This window comes from Coenobita brevimanus, chromosome 28, assembly GCF_032717465.1.
Source record: "Coenobita brevimanus isolate Jiangsu-jjx chromosome 28, ASM3271746v2, whole genome shotgun sequence".
Classification (NCBI taxonomy): Eukaryota; Metazoa; Arthropoda; class Malacostraca; order Decapoda; family Coenobitidae; genus Coenobita; species Coenobita brevimanus.
In genome coordinates, this window is record NC_136981.1 from 10303052 (window position 1) to 10323315 (window position 20264).

General features: G+C 42.7%; 1 protein-coding gene across 1 annotated transcript in view; it reads right to left on the bottom strand.

The window, feature by feature from the left end:
• MED14 (mediator complex subunit 14) overlaps window positions 1–20264 on the bottom strand; it is a 68999-nt gene that overhangs the window by 14092 nt on the left and 34643 nt on the right. Inside the window, exons 12-18 of the mRNA XM_080268609.1 lie at window positions 13061–13224; window positions 9576–9749; window positions 9101–9332; window positions 8798–8986; window positions 6586–6773; window positions 5859–6053; window positions 2104–2313 (exon numbers count right to left, since the gene is read on the bottom strand). Coding sequence (XP_080124735.1) covers window positions 2104–2313; window positions 5859–6053; window positions 6586–6773; window positions 8798–8986; window positions 9101–9332; window positions 9576–9749; window positions 13061–13224 — 1352 coding nt within the window. The remainder of the gene's footprint in view (window positions 1–2103; window positions 2314–5858; window positions 6054–6585; window positions 6774–8797; window positions 8987–9100; window positions 9333–9575; window positions 9750–13060; window positions 13225–20264) is intronic.

Consider the following 20264-nt stretch of genomic DNA (forward strand, 5'->3'; position numbering starts at 1 on the left):
CCCAGTAGTGACCATGTTCAAAGGCCATCTTGGAACAAACAAATGACCATAAGCTTGCGTGTTGCCATTCGTAATGGCGAAAATAGCAATCATACATCAACCAGTGAGGCTTCATGCTGGATCATAATATTGTACATCCAAAAAAGGTCCTAACATTTTGGTGATTCATTGCATACCAGTTAACTGTAAAACGAGGGTTCGCTGTATTATACTTCAGACTTCATCACCATTCTCTGGACCTCCTTTCCCACCCTAGGATAGGGTAAGGCCAGACAGCCAAAGTTTGTCCAATTTAATGGGCCATGATTCCATTCATTCATCATTCAAGCCCTTGAAATCCTGGCTCCATCAGTTAGGCCAAAAAAATATTTCACCACGTTCTGTAGTTTCACATATACCTATATGATAGAGCCAAATCCAAATGTTGTCAAGTTAACAAGGGGTGCCAATTCCCTATTCATGTTTCTCCGCACAATATTTATCCATGCAGTCCAGTCTCTTGTCAGTCCCTTAGCCTCACCAACTTCCTTACCTTTCTTCCTCATACATCCATCCACCATATCAGTCCACTTTCTTCTTGGACTGCCTCGCCTCCTCATTCCTTCAGATTCGCTAAGCTATACCATTTTCACCACTCTATTGTCATCCAGTCTCTCCACACGGCCAAATAATCTCAAAACACTCTCTTCGATTTTGGTGTCCACAGACTTCCTCACCCTGCATCTTTCACGTACCACATTATTCTGTATCCTATCCACACTCCATACTCCACATACATTCCTCAGCAGTTGCATCTCCACTGCTCTTAAAATGACTTTTCATTTTCATGCTACACCATAGTCTCACATCCATATGTTAAAGTTGGCACTGACACTCCTCTATGAAAGCCTTGCACAGCTGCAACACTCAAAACTTTGTTTCTTATCAAGGCCTTCATGGCACCAGCTACTTTCCTTCCTTGTGTCACTCAACTTTCCACTTCTTTTGCACATTTTCCTCTCTTTTCTATCACTGCACCCAAGTATTTGAACTCTCTCACCAATTCCAGTCTCTCTCAATTCGCTGTAACATCACATTGGGAGTTGCCTTCTCTCTCAGTAACCATCAATTTACTCTTTTCTACATTTACTCTCAAGGCATGACGCTCACAGACATCTACAAAACTCTGCACTAGTCTACCAAGATCTTGTCAGGTAATTGCAAGTAGCACTGCATTATCAGCCTACAACAAGTTTGAGATATTCCATCCATCACCACTCATTACCAATGCCATCCCCCTCTCCATTACTCGTGTTTTCATTTCTCTCGTCACCCCATATATATGTATATTGAACAACCACAGGCATCACGCAACCTTGTCACACACCTACACTGATCATGAACCATTCACTTTGATGCCCATTTACCCTTACACATCCCTCATTACCATCATAAAAACTCCTAAAGGCACCTAGCAGCTTACCATCTACACCGTACATGCGCAAATCCTTCCACAATCTTCCTCTGTCTACTTAGTCGTATGGTCTTTCCAGATACATAAATGCCATAAACACACTGTCCTTCTCACATGCCTTCTCCACTATCTGTCCCACTGCAAATATTTGATCCACACCTTCTCTGCCACTCCTAAAGACATCCTGTTTGCCACTCACTAGGACTTATATCTCTCTCACTTTATAATTCTTCCATATACCTTCCTTACTACACTCAACAGACTAATGCCACAATAGTTCTTGCACTCACTTCGCCCACTATAATTTTTGTATAGGGGTACAATCACTGCTTTTCCACTCTACTGGCACAGTTTCACTCATCCATGCCTACTTGCCTATCTCCAACAGGCACTTCATTCCACTCTCTCCACTACACTTCATTTCTGCATACACCTCATCAACCCCAGCTGCTTTCCTATTTTTCAGCTGCTTCAGACTTTAAGGTAATAAATGTCTCAATTTCCAAAAAAATAATAATAATAATCCATCCATCCATCCATCATCCAATCCTACATTGCCCCATGAGGAGCATAGGAGCCCTGGGCTAGGCAGTTGGTTCCGATATTTAAGATGAGTGTAATAATAATACAGTAATCCTAAAGATCATCACCTGTGTCATGGCTACGGGATGTGGGCTGGCTGGTGTGTGTGGGTTGGAGGAGATGGGTGGTGTCATGGGGCCAGGTCGTGCTGGTGATGAAGCCTTGTGTGATGGCCAAGGGGGGTCATCCAGTGTGATGGGGGTTGGGGGGTTGTCGTCATCACTCTGGGACCGACGGATGTTTATGGCCGTTTCATCCACATACTTGCTAAGGAATGCCTGAAAAATGGAGATACTGTATGATAAATCCTCTTTCTAGGTAGTCCTTGCCAAAAAGGATGAGTTACAAATTACAACTGTTTGCATGCAATTGCTCCTGTAAATTGGGAAAAGTTGAAAATTCAATTTCAAATGAATAAATGGAACTTTGATAGGCATTTTTCCTTTAATTTACTAATGACTTAACAGCAAAAAATGTCAAAAAGACTCACTTAAAAAAATGACTGTCTTCATATGCTGTCTATTTTTTTTTCTTTTCTTTTTTTTCTAAGAGAAGCAGTCAGGAAAAAAGACTGAAAGTCAAGCACCTAAGGATCAAAGACGTGGCAGATGAATATAGGACCAAAGTACGGGAGGAGTTAGAATCAGTAAGCTGGACTGAAATGGATCTGGACAGCCTGTGGAATGCATATAGGGACTGCTTAGTTAGAAATGCTAAAGCGGTGTGTGGTGTGGCAAGAGTAACAACAAAGATGAAAGGTATGGCATGGTGGGATGAAGAAGTTAAGAGAGCAGTGGAAGAAAAGAGAAAGAAGTGGCTAGAGTGGTTACAGGACAGGAGTTCAACTGAAATATGAACTGAATATTTTGAGAGCAAGAAGCTCGTAAAGAGACTAGTGAAGAAGAAAAAGAAGGAAGTAAACGATGATCTAGGAAGAAAAATGAATGCAAATTACTCTGAAAATAGGAAGTTATTCTGGAAAGAGGTGCAGATGTGTAGAAGCGAAAGCGGAAAGAAATGTGATGGTGTGAAGGACGTAGGTGGTAGATTATTAACCCATGCGGATGGAGTAAGGACCAGATGGAAAGAATATTTTGAAAGCCTGATGAATGGGAATAGAGAGAGCAGAATGGCTGTAAACATGACTGGTTTTGGGGGTGTCCAGAGAAGGAATGCAGTGCCAGGAGAAGTAACACTCACATAGGTGAAACGTGCACTGATGCGGCTGAAAAATGGGAAAGCAGCTGAGGTTGATGAGATGTATGCACAGATGATTAAGTGAAGTGGAGAGTGGAATGAAGTGCTTGTTGGAGATATGTAAGAAGGCATGGATGAGTGAAACTGTGCCAGCTGAATGGAAAAAGGCTGTGACTGTGCCCCAGTACAAATATAATGGTGGGCGAAGTGAGTGCAAGAATTATCGTGGCATAAGTTTACTGAGTGTGGTAGGGAAGGTATATGGAAGAATTATTATAGAGAAAGTATGAGAGATATCAGAATTCCTAGTGAGTGATGAACAGGGTGGCTTTAGGAGTGGCCGAGGATGTGTGGATCAAATATTTGCAGTGAGACTGATCGAGGAGAAGGCTTGCGAGAAGGACCATAAGGTGTTTATGGCAGTCATGGATCTGGAAAAAGCATACAACAAAGTGGACAGAGAAGGATTGTGGAAAGTTTTGTGCATGTACGGTGTAGATCGTAAGTGCTACGTGCCATCAAGAGTTTTGTGATGGTAGTGAAGCATGTGTAATGGTTAATGGGCATCTAAGTGAATGGTTCACAATTGGTGTGGGTGTGCAACAAGGCTGTGTGATGTCCCCATGGCTGTTCAACATATATATATATATATGGATGGGGTGACGAGGGAAGTAAAAACACGAGTAATGGAGAGGGAGATCACGTTGGTAATGAGTGGTGATGGATGGAATATCTCATATTTATTGTATGCTGATGATGCAGTGCTACTTGCAAATACCAGACAAGAACTTGGTAGACTAGTGCAGAGGTTTTCTGATTTCTGTGAGTGTTGTGCCTTGAGAGTATATGTAGAAAAGAGTAAAGTGATGGTTAATGAGAGAGAAGGTGACTCCCAGTGCGATGTTACAGTGAATGAAGAGAGACTGGAATTGGTGAGAGAGTTCAAATACCTGGGTACAGTGATAGAAAATAGAGGAAAATGTGCAAAAGAAGTGGAAAGTAGAGTGACATAGGAAGGAAAGTAGCTGATGCTATGAAGGCTTGATAAGAAGCAGAGGCTTGAGTGTTGCAGCTGCACGAGGCTTACATGAAGAAATGTTACTGCCACCTTTAACATATGGATTTGAGACTATGGTGTGGCATGAAAATGATATGTCAAGAGTGAGAGCAGTGGAGATGGGACTGCTGAGGAATGTATACAGAATGCAAGGAGTGGTAAGGATACGAAATAATGCGATTCGTGAAATATGTGGAGTAAGGAAGTCTGTGGATACCAGAACTGAAGTGTACTGAGATGGTATGGTCATGTGGAGAGAATGGATAACAACAGAGTGGTGAAAAAGGTATATCTGAGTGAATCAGAAAGAAGGAGGAGGCGAGGTAGGCAAAGGAGAAGGTGGAGAGATATGGTGCATTAGCGTGTGAGAAACAGACATTTGGAAGTCAGTGAGGCTTGGGAACTGGAAAGAGATCGACCTGGCTTGATCAATATTGTGAGAAGTGCACGATCAGGGATCTGGCACCCCTTTAAACGTGACAGCATCCGGAATGATTCCATCAGATACTTTTATGTGAGGCTACAGAATGTGGTGAATGTTTTGAGGGTATCAGATAGAGCCAGGATTCCTGGGGCTTGAATGATGAGTGAATGGAAGTGTGGCCCATTGGACTGGGCAAATTTGGGCTGTCTGGACACAGCTACTCCTCACCCTGCCCTAGGATGGGAAAGGAGGTCCAGATGCTGATGATCATGATGATGCAATTATTACAGAAAAATTGCCTATTAAAGTTTGACTGGTATCTATAATAATAATCTGCCAGTTTCCCTCGATGTTTTTTCTGTTTCAACATCATGCTCATCAAGGAATGCCTGCAAAATAGAGATACCATAACCTTTTGTTGTATGATGCCTTTGTTTATAAATGTACTTTTTTGCTGTTAAGTCACTGACCCTGAACAGTATTACATGAGCACAAAAGCCCCAACCACCCCTCAGATTTAAACTGGTTGGAGTACATTAACCACATGAATCTGGAGACATATTTTACCAATTCATTTTGCTAATTCCAGATGACTGTACTCAGCCTGGGGGAGAGACTTCTACTGACGAAGGGTAAATGAAGGCTGTATCTAATACCCCTAGTTTCAAAAGTGTCTCCTAAGCTGAATAAAATCATGTGGTCATTTGGAAAGGGTAAGAAGAGAATAAAAAATGCATCACCAACTTGAATAAGGTTGGTTAACACACTTGACCACAAAGCATCCACTGATCATTAAATATCTATTATCTATCTACTTATCTATCTATAGCTGCATCCCTTCATTCCAGAGGGGGTGGCCAAGATCAAACTGCCTCCATGTCACCCTGTCCTCCTCCATCGGGCTGCCCTCTCTCTAACTCACACCACCCTTCATCATATACCTCTCCTTCCCATCCCTCCACCTTATAATTGTCTTGCTCTCCCCCTCCCCTTTCACCTTATGCACATGCACTCTCCTAAAGCAACCTCTTATTCTCCATTTTCTGCACATGAACAAGGCATCTCAGGATATTTCTCCAACACTTTATAGCACATCCACAACACTCCTTAGCTTCTGCATAAAATAATACACTATACACAATCACCTTAAGTCCGTGTATCTGTATAAACTCATCTATCAGCCTGGATGTGTCAAAGGAACTGTAAGCCCCATCTCGTACAGCCACCAGGCCATGAGGCAACAGGTCCACATTAAGGCAGTAAACGTTGCGATAAATCACTGTCACACGTGTTGCTGACTGCGGCACCAGAGTGAAATTCTTGACTGGCTGGTGTTTATGCTGAAGGCGAAAAAGAGAGCATCATTAGGAAATATGTTTCCATAATATTAACTACCTAATCTCACAGCAGTGATATATACAAACAATACTGTAACATGCTGCTGACTGCCAAACAAGAGCAATATTCCTGAATGGTTAGTGTTTATGCTAAGGGCAGACAAGAGTGTGTAGTACGGAAGAAAAAATTAATAAAATAATGGTACTTACTCAATTTCACAGCAGAAATATAGCTAACTCTCTAGTATTGTACTGTATTCTTAGTGACTGAAATGATGTGCAGTATTCTTAGGAGGCTTATTGCAGCTTTCCTTTAGCACCTTATTTTCCTTTTACACCTTGACATTCTCATATATGTTATTTAAAATATCTTAATACCACCAATCTTAGCATTAATAATATACCAGTACAAATGAATATATGGGGTAATGTGCACAATAAACTGTTATGGAAGAGGTGCTACAAAGCCTCCTATGCTACCTGGAACACATGCTAATAACTACTGATTACCATTCTATTTGTAGCACTTACTCACCTTGTCAATAAGCCCCATATGCAGTGTGGATGACAGCTGACACAAGGCCAGGAGGGGTTGATATGTATGGTGCAGCGTAGTGGCCAGGTCAACTAAGCCCATTGTGCCATTCTGGTTTACTAGGTCCTGCAGCTGCTCGGTCATCATTGTGTGTGGGTTTGTCGCCCACACACCCTCGCCACTCATACCTACACACAAACCACACAGATTTAGGTAGGGTAGGGTAGGGTAGGGTAGGACAGGACAGGATAGGATAGGATAGGATAGGGTAGGGTAGGATAGGGTAGGGTAGGGTAGGGTAGGGTAGGGTAGGGTAGGATAGGATAGGATAGGATAGGGTAGCGTAGGGTAGGGTAGGGTAGGGTAAGGTAAGGTAAAGATAAAAGTAACAGTAAAGGTAAAGGTATAAGAAAAGGTATGGTAAAGTAAGATTAAATACAAAAAAGTAAGGTAAGGTATGGCAAAGTTCAAGCTAAAGTTTAAGTTATGTAAGATATGGTTCAATAGAGAAAATCTATCTCCTCTGGTGCAAAAATAAGAAATCAACACATAAATAAATAAATCCATATATATATATATCTATTTTGAGGGGGTTATACTGGTTCACTGAGAAAATAAATGCTTTAATTTTAAAGTCAATAAGTGCAACAGTTTAGCCATTACAGTGTCCTGCACTCACACATTTTTCTCATCATATACCAATTTTAAGAGTGTAAGATGGATGAGGGGATTCTGAAACATGGGTAGGCAAATATTTACGTTAGCATATGCTAAACATCAGTTGTAATAAAAATAAAGAAAAAGTAGAAAAATCTAATACAATTTGTCTCCCTGAGGTACAGTATGTCACAGTCTAAGAAAGATCCTTTCTAAAGGTAAATCACAGTTTATGGGTTCCAAATGAACAGGATGAGAACAAAATGAAACAGCAACACGAAGGGTCGTTAGGTTAGAACCATTTTGTTTCACTTCATTTTTAAAGGCTCCAACATGCTTGCATGCATCAGCCTTGGTCACCTAATGGTGGCTCTGCATGCTGCTCGATCTCTGGCAGCCTCCCTATTCAGTCACTTATCCCTGAGGTCACACTCAATTACCTCAACCCATGTCTTTTTCAGTCCACCTCTCACAACCCTACCCTTAACGTTAAGATTTCTCATTATCCGCACCCAACCATCGTCCCCAATCCTCTCAACATGCCCAAACCATCTCAATCTACCTCTCCTCATCACAACACCAATACACTCCAGTCCCATCCTACCTCTTAACTCTTCCATCGTAAACCTAGCCCCCCCAGGCCTCGCACTCAAGGACGCACCGCACATCCACCTAATCATTGTCATTTCTGGACATTTGAGCCAGTGAATACCCTCTTCCTTTACTGCTCAGGTCTCACTACCATACAGCATTACTCCTAACACATGCCACATAACAAAGATCCCTTAGCATGGAGGGAGGGCCCTCTCAATGTCAGGATAGGCAACAGCTCCCTGAACTTCTTCAAACCACTCCTCACTCTAGCCACAGAGCTAGCTTGGGTCCCACCTTCAGCACATAACAGGTTTCGCAAATACCAAAGCTCTTCCACACACTCAAGAGACTCTCCAGCAAGATCAATCCTTCACACCTAACAATCTCCACATGCCTTCCCTGACACACCACACACATGAAATCAGCTGAGATTAATTATCAGTCTCACTGTGAGCCAAACTGAGAAAAAAGTACTGCGTGAGATTTAACATAATTATCAAGAGAAATGATGCAAACTGACAGGCACAGTGGGTCTGGATGCTATAAAAGGAGGGAAGTGGATGACTGGCTGAGCATGGTCACAGGAGTGAATGTGGAGGGAAGTGCACCCTGCCTCGCAGAATAAGGACGTACAATAAGGTCCTTCATGGAGACCTCTGGGTTAGGGAACTGAGCATGGAAATTGCTCAAGATCATGAAACACAGAAAGCTGTCATCAGGTATGGGTATTAGTATGAAACTAGACTGGTGTGTAAGTTAAACCTATTATACTGTAAATGCAAGATGAAAGGACCTTCACAGGCTTGCATGGCCAACTAATCATACATATAAGACAGTGAATTATGGGTGCCTGAGACAGTAAAGACAAAAAATTTTCTTCCCTCTTTCTTGTAACTACAGGTACTGGTACTGAGAATCTATGGTGTAACATATTGACACAATAATATACCCTCTAACTTACCAAAACTAAGAACAAATGATTTCTTTTCTGAACTGTAGCGCAGAATGCAATAGGCATCAAAGCTGAGGCCATATGAGAGGGTGATGCTCTTGTAGTTAAAAGAACGCACACGCACCATCTCATTCAGAGTCTTAGGGTTTGGAACGTTGCTGCTGCTACTGCTGCTACTCCCTGCTGATTCAACCCCAGCTGTATAAGGATAAAAAATTAGTCAAGGCTACTCAGCTGAGTAACAACTTACTGGATGAAACAACTTTAAAAGACTGATTTAAAAGTAAAATGCAGTATGATCATAAACCTGACCTCGAGAAGCTGAAAGTTGTGCTGCAAACTGTAGAACAAGCTGGTAGAGCCGTGCAATGGAGTTAAAGTCTGCCAGAATAGCATCCACTGTACTGGCCACTTGGTCTGGAGGAGCCACTTCGTAAGTGTAGTACACGGCCCGACGTGCACCCTGCTCCCTTGGGTGCTGTGACCACACTGGACACTGGCTGAACAAGTACTCCACACCAAGCACACGTGACCCTGTGAATTGCTGGACACAACGTAACACCATTAGTTACACACGCATGCACACACACAAGCAAGCAAGCGAGCGCACACACACACACACACACACACACACACACACACACACACACACATTTTTTCATACTACCATGGATAAGATCTGCCTCTTCCATCATTACCCTTCATCTCACTTTCAATGAATATTTGGCAAATACATGGTAAGAATGACAAAAAAAAGAAGCAACCTTGAAAGAACTGTGAGACTGACCCAGGCCACTGCGACTTGCATACGGATGGTGGCGGAGAGCAGGTGTCTGCGTAGTGTGGTGATGGTGTGTGGGGTGAGCTGGTCGGTGGTGGGTAGGTCAATAAGCCGTAATAACACACCCATCCCTCCCTCCTCTATCTGTTCCCCAGTGTTGAATACCCCTCGCTCACGTAGCTGTCAGAAAAAATTCATCAACATCATCACCTCCATCATCATCATCATCATCCCAACCCCTTTTTCTCACCCAAAGATTGGGTGAGGTTGGGGTCAGAACACAAGTAAAACACAATGGTGGGACAACTAATCAACAGGATACCCACACACTCACTCACTCATCAATCAATAAAAAAATACCGGTAACAAAAATCCATCGACCCATCACAGAATCCTTTTTTGTCTTACAAGATGTTGGAATAAAATATATAAATAAAAATAATATACAGTATATACGACATATATATATACTGTATATATATATATATACAAATACTGTACATATATACACAGTACATACATTCGTTTTCATCATTTTCGTTTTTGAAGACTCCAACATGCTTGCATTCGTCGGTCTTGGTCACCTAATGGCAGCTCTCCATGCTGCTCAATCTCTGGCAGCTTCCCTATTTAGTCCCTTAACCCTGAGGTCACACTCAATGACCTCATCCCAGGTCTTTTTTGATTTACCTCTCATTACCCTATCCCAAACATTAACACTTCTCACTTACTGCACCCAAACCACCTCAATCTACCTCTCCTCATCACAACACCAATACACTCCAATCCCAACCTACCTCTTAACTCTTCCATCATAAACCTAGCCCCCCCATGCCGTGCACTCAAGGACACACTAAACATCCACCTAACCATTGCCATTTCATTACATTTGAGCCTGTGAATATCATCTTCCTTTACTGCCCAGGTCTCACTACCACATAGCATTACACTCCTAACACATGCTGCCTACAAGGATCCCATATCATGGAGAGAGAGCCCTCTCAGTGTCAGGAGAGGCAACAACTCCCTGAACTTCTTCCAACCACTCCTCACTCTAACCACACAGTTAGCTCCTGCCCCACCTCCAGCACATAACATGTCTCCCAAATAACAAAACTCTTCCACACACTCAAGAGACACACCAGCAAGCTCACTCCTTTCATGTCTGGCAATACCCACATGCTCACCCTGACACACTGCAAACATGAAATCAGCATTATCTTGCAGTCTACCTCTAATACCACTACATCACTTATGCACCCACTTATCACAAACACTGCATAAGATGGAATTACTTCCCATGCCCTTGTGAAAAATTGCACACAGTCACTCTCCTTCTTTGACAGTACCCCCCCCCCCTCCCTAGATACCATCACTTTTGTTTTATCTGCATTTAATCTTAAGTCCTTGTGCCCCATTCCATCTCTCCACTTCCTAAATCTTTCCTCTGCCTCCCTTTCATTCTCTGCAACCAACACCAAATCATCATCATCATACATCTCACACAGGAGTCCATTTCTGAATGGGGTGATGAGTGAAGTACTAATACAAGTAATGGAGAGAGGGATGGCATTGGTAATGAATGGTGATGGAGGGAATACCTCAAATCTGCTGTATGCTGATGATGTAGTGGTACTTGCAAATACCAGACAAGAGCTTGGTAGACTAGTGCAGAGTTTTGTAAATGTCTGTGAGCATCGTGCCTTGAGAGTAAATGTAGAAATGAGTAAAATGATGGTTACTGAAAGAAAAGGCAACTCCCAGTGTGATGTTACAGTGAATGGAGAGAGACTGGAATTGGTGAGAGAGTTCAAATACCTGGGTAAAGTGATAGAAAAGAAAGGAGAATGTGTAAAAGAAGTGGAAATAGATTGACACAAGGAAAGAAAGTAGCTGGTGCTATGGAGGCCTTGATAAGAAACAGAGGCTTGAGTGTTGCAGCTGCACGAGGCTTACATGGAGTGTTAGTGCTGACTTTACCATATGGATGTGAGACTATGGTGTGGCATGAAAATGAAAAGTCAAGAGTTAGAGCAGTGGAGATGGAACTGCTGAGGAATGTACGTGGAGTATGTGGAGTACCGAGAGTGGATGGGATATGGAATAATGTTATTCGTGAAAGATGCAGAGTGAAGAAGTCTGTGGACACCAGATGCAAAGACAGTGTACTGAGCTAGTATGGTCATGTGGAGAGAATGGGTAACAACAGAGTGGTGAAAAAGGTATATCTGAGCGAATCTGAAGGAGGGAGGATGAGGGGTAGGCCAAGAAGAAGGTGGAGGGATATGATGGATGAGTGTGTGAGGAAGAGAGGTATGGAAGTTGGTGAGGCAATACGACTGACGAGATTGAGCTGGCTGAATGAATTTTGTGCAGAGAATTGCATGACCAGGGATTTGGCACCCCTTTCAACATGACAGCATTCGGACTGGCTCTATCAGATAGGTATATGTGATGCTACAGAATGTGGTGAATTATTTTTTGGGCCTATCTGGTGGAGCCAGGATTTTGAGGGTTTGAATTATTAGCGAATGGAAGCATGACCCATTGAACTGGGCAAACTTTGGCTGTTAGGGTGCTGCTACTCCTCACTCTGTCCTAGGGTGGGATAGAGTTCTGGATGATGACGATGATGATGAAAATAATAATAAATTTTTTATTATAAGTAAAAAATATCACAACCTTTTTTATACAGTACGGTAGCTATAATAAAGACTTCTTTCTGACCACATCTTCCTCTGACTAAGAGGGAAATACTAAAAAGATTTTGCAACAAATATATAGTTACTGAAAAAAAAAAAAAAAAAAAACAAAAGGCCCTGATATGCCTCCATTTCTTCTTTTTGACTACATCTTCCTCTGACTAAGAGGGAAATAATAAAAAGATTTTGCAACAAATATAAAGTTACTGAGTAGGAGTGGTTTAAAAAAGGCTGTGATATGCCCTCGTTCTAAAAAAAAAAGAGCACACGGAGAGCTCATACTTTGGCCAAGGCAACAACATCTCCTCTTTTGACCTTCATTTTTAACCTATTTCATCCAATCTTACATCTAATCACTTGTCCCTCTGATGGTCATCAGTCATGAATTATTCCAAATTTAGTACAAATGCACAAATTTCTTTTCCCATAATGCTGAAGACAGACAGATGCAGACAGACAAAAAACCAAGCAAACTAATATATTGCCAATACTGTGCCAGGAATCAAACCCAGGACTCTTCAATGGAAGGCTGCCTGCCTCTTATCTGAAAGCCAAGCCAAGAATATAACTTCCTTCACAGATTTAATAAAATGAAGTTAACAGTACAGTAGTCAATCTTATATTAACCTCTTTGAAACTGTACCCTAAATGACAGATGTTTTAGGGGAAGCTTCATGTCACTCACGACCATACACTGGGCCACATCAGGCAGGAAATACACCAGTACCTACATGGATAAATGTATGTCTAGGTATACAGACAGATGAAGACACATAAACAGAACTGCACCTTAAGAGACAGATGTGTGAGAGGCAGCTTCATGTCACTCATGGCCACACACTGGGCCACATCAGGAAGGAAGTAAGCCGGCACTTTGACTCTCTTGCTGGGCGGTTCACCACGCTGTAACACCTTCCTCTTACACCCCAATGCTCGTTCTCCAGGCTCCACAACTGTCAAAGAATATCAAGCAAAACTATTAAAAGTATATTCTTTTCACTTTAATTACAGCATATCTATAACTTGATGCCTTAATCCTGGAAGGAGTGGCCATGAACAAATCACCACGCCATCCAATCCTCTGCCATCAGGCATCTCTCTCTCTCTCTCTCTCTCATATACCACTCCATCTCATCATAGGTGGATCTAGAAGGCTATTCTGGGGTGAGCCAAGCAAGAAAGGGGTGCCATAGTTGGCTATTCTCGGGGGGGTGGGGGGGCAAGCAAGAAAGGGGTACCCGCTAGTAGCCAGCTTATTTAAATTTTCATTACTTATTACGTATGTACCTCATTCTTATAAGTAAGTTTTGGAAGGTTAGGCCAGACATACAGTGAACGTTTTCTATAGGAAAACATTCACTAACATTCCCATTTCCACACATACACAAACACATGTGTTAAAAGATACTTTTCGTGTGTGGCATCTATACGTTTGGGTGAGGGTGAGGTGCCCGACACTTCTACTTGCCTATGGCCCTAAGAGTTGAAAGGAACAAGAGGCACAGCAAACAACTGGAAGGAATTAAAGAGGGACACCAACATACCTCCTGGGGGGGCCACGGCCTCAAAGGCACCACCTTAAATTTGCCAGTGCATCTCATCTCTCTACTTTAACTTGGCTTAAAATTGCTATCACTCTATACCGAATGCTTAGCTGTAACAACAGCTAAACACTAGAATATGATACCATAAACAAAAACCTGCTGTGGAAAAACAGTGGAGCCATATCACTGTGTTTTTTCTGCCAATAAGCAATGGGAACGCTGCACAAAAAAGAAAAAGAGGACCAAGTTAAGTGAATGAGCCACAGCACTACATATCATGCAGTATTTCTACTCTGCCTTGGAGATTTCAGAACACCTCATCCTTATTGACTGACACTGCATTATTACACATAAACATCCTCACAAATGCTACTAATACAAACTACGTTGACAGTCAAGCAATATAAATAGCATACAAGAGAATGTTTAAGTGTAACATGCAAAATAAATCACTAAGGAAGAAACACTACAAAGCTTCCTATGGCTAAAGTGAGACTGGTGATGGTGGGCAAACAAATGGCTTCTTCAGCTGAGTAAGACCTCCAGACAGAGTTCATCCATCCATCCATCATCCAATCCTACATTGCCTCACGAGGAGCACAGGAGCCCAGGGCTAGGCAGTTGGTCTCAACATATAAGATGAGAGTGATCAGACAGAGTTAAGCTAAGTTAATTACCCTCCTTCATCCACCCTCTCATCCATTATTACCCCACCAGAAGTGTAGGGGCCCAGGGCTAAGCTACTTAAAGGAAAGGGTGAGCAGAAGCTAGCCTCTGAAACATATGAGAGCAATAAAACCCATTCACCTCTTGGATGCAAACCTTTATGGGTCTTAACCAGTTCAAATACTTTACCTCAACAGACAATGAATCATTTAAATTTGTTGACTATAAACAATTAAAACTTTCCATCCATTTTTCTCTAGTGTCTAAGTACAAAGGAAAGACTTGAGAGGTTGTACAAGGAGATAGGCACTGACCCATGGATATGACTGATACTATAATCAATCAATCAGTCAGTCAGTCCAATATAATGCAGGGTCCCAACTGTGAAGGAAGGAGTTATGCGGCACACAGTGGTATGCATGCAAATAGGGCTCTGGTAGGGATGTCCACATACCGTCATCATCAGAAATATCTTTAATGCTGCCTTGAAGTACAACCAGGGAGTATAAACTGGTCTTATCCCTTCATCTCATCCTCAGACACCCCCTCTCCCTCCTCCACCTCATTCACACACGCTCTCCTAGCCAATCTCTTACTCTCCACCCCAGTCTTCCATTTCATCCTTGGTCTCCTTCTCCTCCTCCTCTAAACTTTCACTTCACTCACACAATCACTTGATTATCTGAATGCTCCGTATCCGCACATGCTCTATATCCGGGCATTAGGCCTTGGCTCTATTATTTTCATATCCAGTTGTCCGTATCCGAACATAAAATTTCTGACATTACTGGCAGGGTGGCCTACAAATTAAAAAAAAAAACTGGAAGGGAGGCCAGCCAGCCTCTCTTGCCACGCAAGGGTAACAGATCGCAACCCGCCAGCTCAGCAAAAATGGCTGTCCACCACCGAACAGTCAAAGTCCCCCAGCCAACCGGATAACTCAGATGCTACCGGCCGCACACGAGTAATACAGACCCTAACCTACCAGATGAGCAAAAATGGCTGTCTGCCTCTTCACCGAACAGTCAAAGTCTCCCAGCCGCCCAGATTACTCAGACGCTCCCGGGCACACGCAGCCGTCTGCCTCCCTACCACATGGTTAAAGTTGCCTGGCCGGCAGGATTATTCAGACACTCCCTGAGGTCATGAGGTATGGTGAATCCAGTGTTCTTGCCACATGGCAACATTTGCCTGGCCAAGCAAAAATGTCCCTTGTGCTCACAGGTCAGTTTGGTGCTTTTTACTTGTGTGCTCATAGCCAAGTGTGGGTTGAGACATGGTAGCACTGTGTTCACTTGGTGGTACTGAACCTCAGTTCCCGCCTTTGTCTCTCACGAGTGGGGATGTGCTTGGCCATGTTAAAACAATGGCAGCTTCCACTGTTGCATTTGTAGTGGTTCCCTACATTCTTTAGGCCTTGATTTTCCTCTGAGGGATTCCTGTGTGCATGATATGGCCCCACCACCACCTGTGAAATGATAAAGGAAGGTTTTCACTCTGGAGAATCCTGAGATATTGAGCAAGGGACACAGGCTGGACCACTTCACGCATGCTGCAGGAATATGATCTGGTGTTTGACACATGTTAAGTGATTTTGTTAGCCACTAGACCACATGGGATTACTGCACACCAGATGGAGGCCAGAGGGTTACGACGCCTGTCCGCAGTTGCGAGTAGTGTACAGAACACTAATTTATTAACATTCTTTTTGCAACCTTCATCTCCTTCATTTATTTATTTGTGGATATTTATTGTTTCTGCATTGTTTTCTTAGTGTCTAACTTTATACTGGATTTTCCCACATGTGTTTTGATGTCTAAATAACTGAAAGACCAAAGAACACTGCCACAATTAGAAGGGGCACTGTACATATAGGCTGGGTATAGGTAGGTAGGGTACTGCTCTCAACCCAGATTTCGTCCGTATCCGGAGGTACTGATGGCTTTATTACGTCAGATAATCGAGGGATTGCAGTACATTCTCCTAGTCAATCTCTCATTCTCCACCCTGTCTATCTATCCCATCCTCGTCTCCCCCTCACCCTCTAACCTATCCTCATTTTCCCCTCCTCTTCTCCCCTCCATTCTCCACAAACAGAATTAAGTCCATACACCATCATTCAACATGTTGTGGTTATTGTAAACCATGGGTCATTTGGATGTGAGTCCAGCTGACTGCAGGAAGCTAAAGAAGTGGCCAGCACTGCAGCCCATTATCTTTCTTTCAGGACATGGTGGTTGGCAGGGGGATGAATGCAGGGTGAGTGAGGAAATAATGGAGGTGGTTCTTTCATACTTAAACACCTCCATTATTTCCTCACTCACCTCACACTCTAGCTTCACATCTAGTCCTTCCTTAACCACCTTCATTGCATCATCCTTCCCATGTCTCTTAATGCCAAGCATCCACCTTCATGCACAGCCCATGAAAACATAAAGCAGGAGTTCCTAACCTTTTTCCCCTGCAACTTCAAATATACACCTCAAACCATGATTACAACCTCACTGGTGAACTAAATAGGGAAGCTGCCAGAGATCTAGCACTGTAAAAGCTGCCATTATGTGACCAAGGCCAACACATGCAAGCATGTAGGAGCCTTTATAAACAATAAGATATGATATGGTGGGATGCAATGGGAAAAACAATGCGCATACCAGTACTTATTACCATAATTTACTTACCTATTACTGAACAATGTAAAAGATTTGTAAGTTAAGGAGGCTAAATTATCATGGTTCCATTTTCTTCTAGTTAATATCATAACTGTTTTCAATATCTTTAAACAAACTTTGAAAAAAAAAAAAGTCTACCTCAATGATACGCTGAACTAAAATGGTTTTCTTATATTCCATGATGACAAGCAAAAGATGACAATGTTTCTAATTAGCCTTAAAATCAAAGTTGTTAAACTGACCTAATGGAAGCCTCGATCCTGAACCTTGCTGGCAAGTACAGGTAAAAATACATTACAGTAATTTGATAAAAGAGGATAAACAAGTGGGGCACACTTCATATCACTGCACACGAAGCAGTTCGAATGGTGGAGAGACAAGGTGTATGAGTATATAGACTAGGTATATAAATACTTGTTATGATAATGATAGTGTTAGGTTTCCCCCTTGTAGTCAGCCGCTTCATTAGATTACCGTGACCCACTACAAGGGGGAAACTTAACACTATCCGTTCCCACTCACAGTGCCAATCACCAGCCAACGGCCATACCACGTTGAGTGCACCGCTTCTTGTCTGATCAACAAAGTTAAGCAAAGTTGGGTCTAGATAGTACTTAGATGGGTGACGGACTGGGAACACCAGTCTCTTCGTAGGTCTATCTATCTATCTATTGCCAGACACCTCAATCCCATTTGGGGTGGCCACAAACAAATCGCCTCCAAGTCGCCCTGTCCCCTGCCATTTCACTGCCCTGCTCCCAACTCACACCCCCCTCTCTCATATACCTCTCCACCCCATCCCTCCATCTCATCCTCGGCCTCCCCCTCCCTCTTCCCCCCTCCACCTCACTCACATACACTCTCTTCGTCAGTCTTTCACACTCCATCCTCTCCACATGGCCAAACCACCTCAGTGTGTTCCTCATAACGCTACCTATCACATCCACATCAACACCACAACGCTCCTTTATACCCTCATTCGTCAGCCTGTCTCTCCACGTGACTCCACAGGCTCCTCTTAAATAACTCATTTCCACTGCTCTCACTCTTGACTTGTGTCCTTCCAACAATGTCCAAGCTTCACTTCCGTACGTTAGAGTTGGTATCACAATACTGTCATGTAGTAACTTTTTCACTTCCATGCTCACTTCCCTGTTTCTTATCACTGCTTTCAAAGAACCAGCAACCTTTCTTCCCTGTTGTACCCTTTCAAGCACTTCACCCTCCAAACCTCCATCCTTACTCATCACACTACCCAAGTACTTAAACGTACTCACATTTTCCAATTCCTCACAATCCAACCTCGCTGTACATTCACTAACTTCACCTCTCTCAAAGACCATCACTTTACTCTTCCCTACATTCACCTTTAGATTCCGTTTCTTACACACTCTCTCAAACTCATCCACCAAGCCTTGCAGCTCCCCTTCGTCTTCACTCAACAACACAGTATCATCTGCAAACAACAGTACAGGGAGTTTCCAAACACTATCCTCTCTCACCAGGGCCACTCCAACATCCACTACCCTACCTTGTACCTCTTTTATTACCCCATCCATATACAGATTGAACAACCATGGAGACATGACACATCCCTGTTTCAAACCAACTTTCAAAGAGAAAAATTCACTTAGTTCACCATCCACACGCACTGCAGCCTTCGCACCATCGTACATACTCTTCACAGCATTCAACAACTTCCCATCTACTCCATATATTCTTAACACTTTCCACAATCCTTGTCTATCCACCCTGTCATATGCTTTCTCCAAATCCATTCGGAGGTGTGGGTTCAAATCCCACCACAGCCACCAATTTGTTTCATCCCCTCTCGTATCTCCAGTTAGGAGAAATCCAGAGGTCTTGAGTGATATATAATGGAAGTTTATTTGAAGAAGACAACCACAGGTCCAACCTGTTCTATGCCAGCCCCTCAACTGGCTACTGAGACTAGTTAGCGTACAGGCTTGCTTGCTACACAGTTTTTGAAATCAGCTGATACATGCATTGTTGGTCAGGTACACAGGTTTAAGACATTATGAATGTATGGTTATATATACAGTAATCCCTCAACTATCCGATGTAACAGAGCCAAAAGCATGTCCGGAAAGTGGGCCCCTAGCTCCTGGACTGGTACTTAAGGACCCAAAACCCAGCCTAACTTTGAAAGCCACCTAAATAACTCCTTACCAGACACGCACAGCACCTATTTAAGACCCTATTCACACCAATAATGGACATAAAGCATGAAATAAATGAAAAGGAACCAAAGAATGAGGATTTAGAAGTGACTGTACCTCAGCCAGGGTACTTACAGCATGTTTGTGGCCAGCTTTTCTAAGGTTTTGGCAGTGTTGAAAATGCTCTTGAAGCACGTACAGTAATCCATTGTTGTGCTGCACTTAGTTCTTTGCACTGTGAGTTATAATTGTTTAACACTGCACATTGTTCCTAACTGCATCACGCCAGTTTCAACCGCCAATTTGCACTCCACAGTTAATCCTCTGCACTCTAAATTCTAATTTCTTAACACTGTATAACACTGCAAATTCCCGTGTGGTCTACTGGCGAGGTATTGCAGTTTACTCACTGTTTATCCACAAAAAATGAGCACGTGTGGCTTCCATTGCGGTAGGCATCTACTCACCATCGAAGTCAGGCAGTAACTGTTGGAGTGTTGATGAGGAAACAGAGTTGCCAGATCGCAACGACCACATTACCAAACTCCTCAATTTTCATTACCAAATTTAACTTTTCATTACCAAATTTGTAAAGCTAGCATTTATTCTTCACTAATTATATATACAAGTGGAAATACATGTAATCACTCTTCTCATAATTAACAGCATGTTGATTATTTTCACGCTATGTTGGCTAGCAGATTAATCAGAGAGAGCAAACAATCCACCATCTCCATCCTGTGTAACCTCATACATGTGAAAAATCCGTTTGGTAATGTATTATTCTGATTCATTACCAAACGAATTTTTAATTACCAAATTGGCACACATTTGGTAATGAAAAATACCAAATGGCAACCCTGAGAGGGGAGGGGGGAGGAAGGAAGGGGTGAAGGGGCCATGGTGTAAACCAGCTGTTTGCCGCGCAACA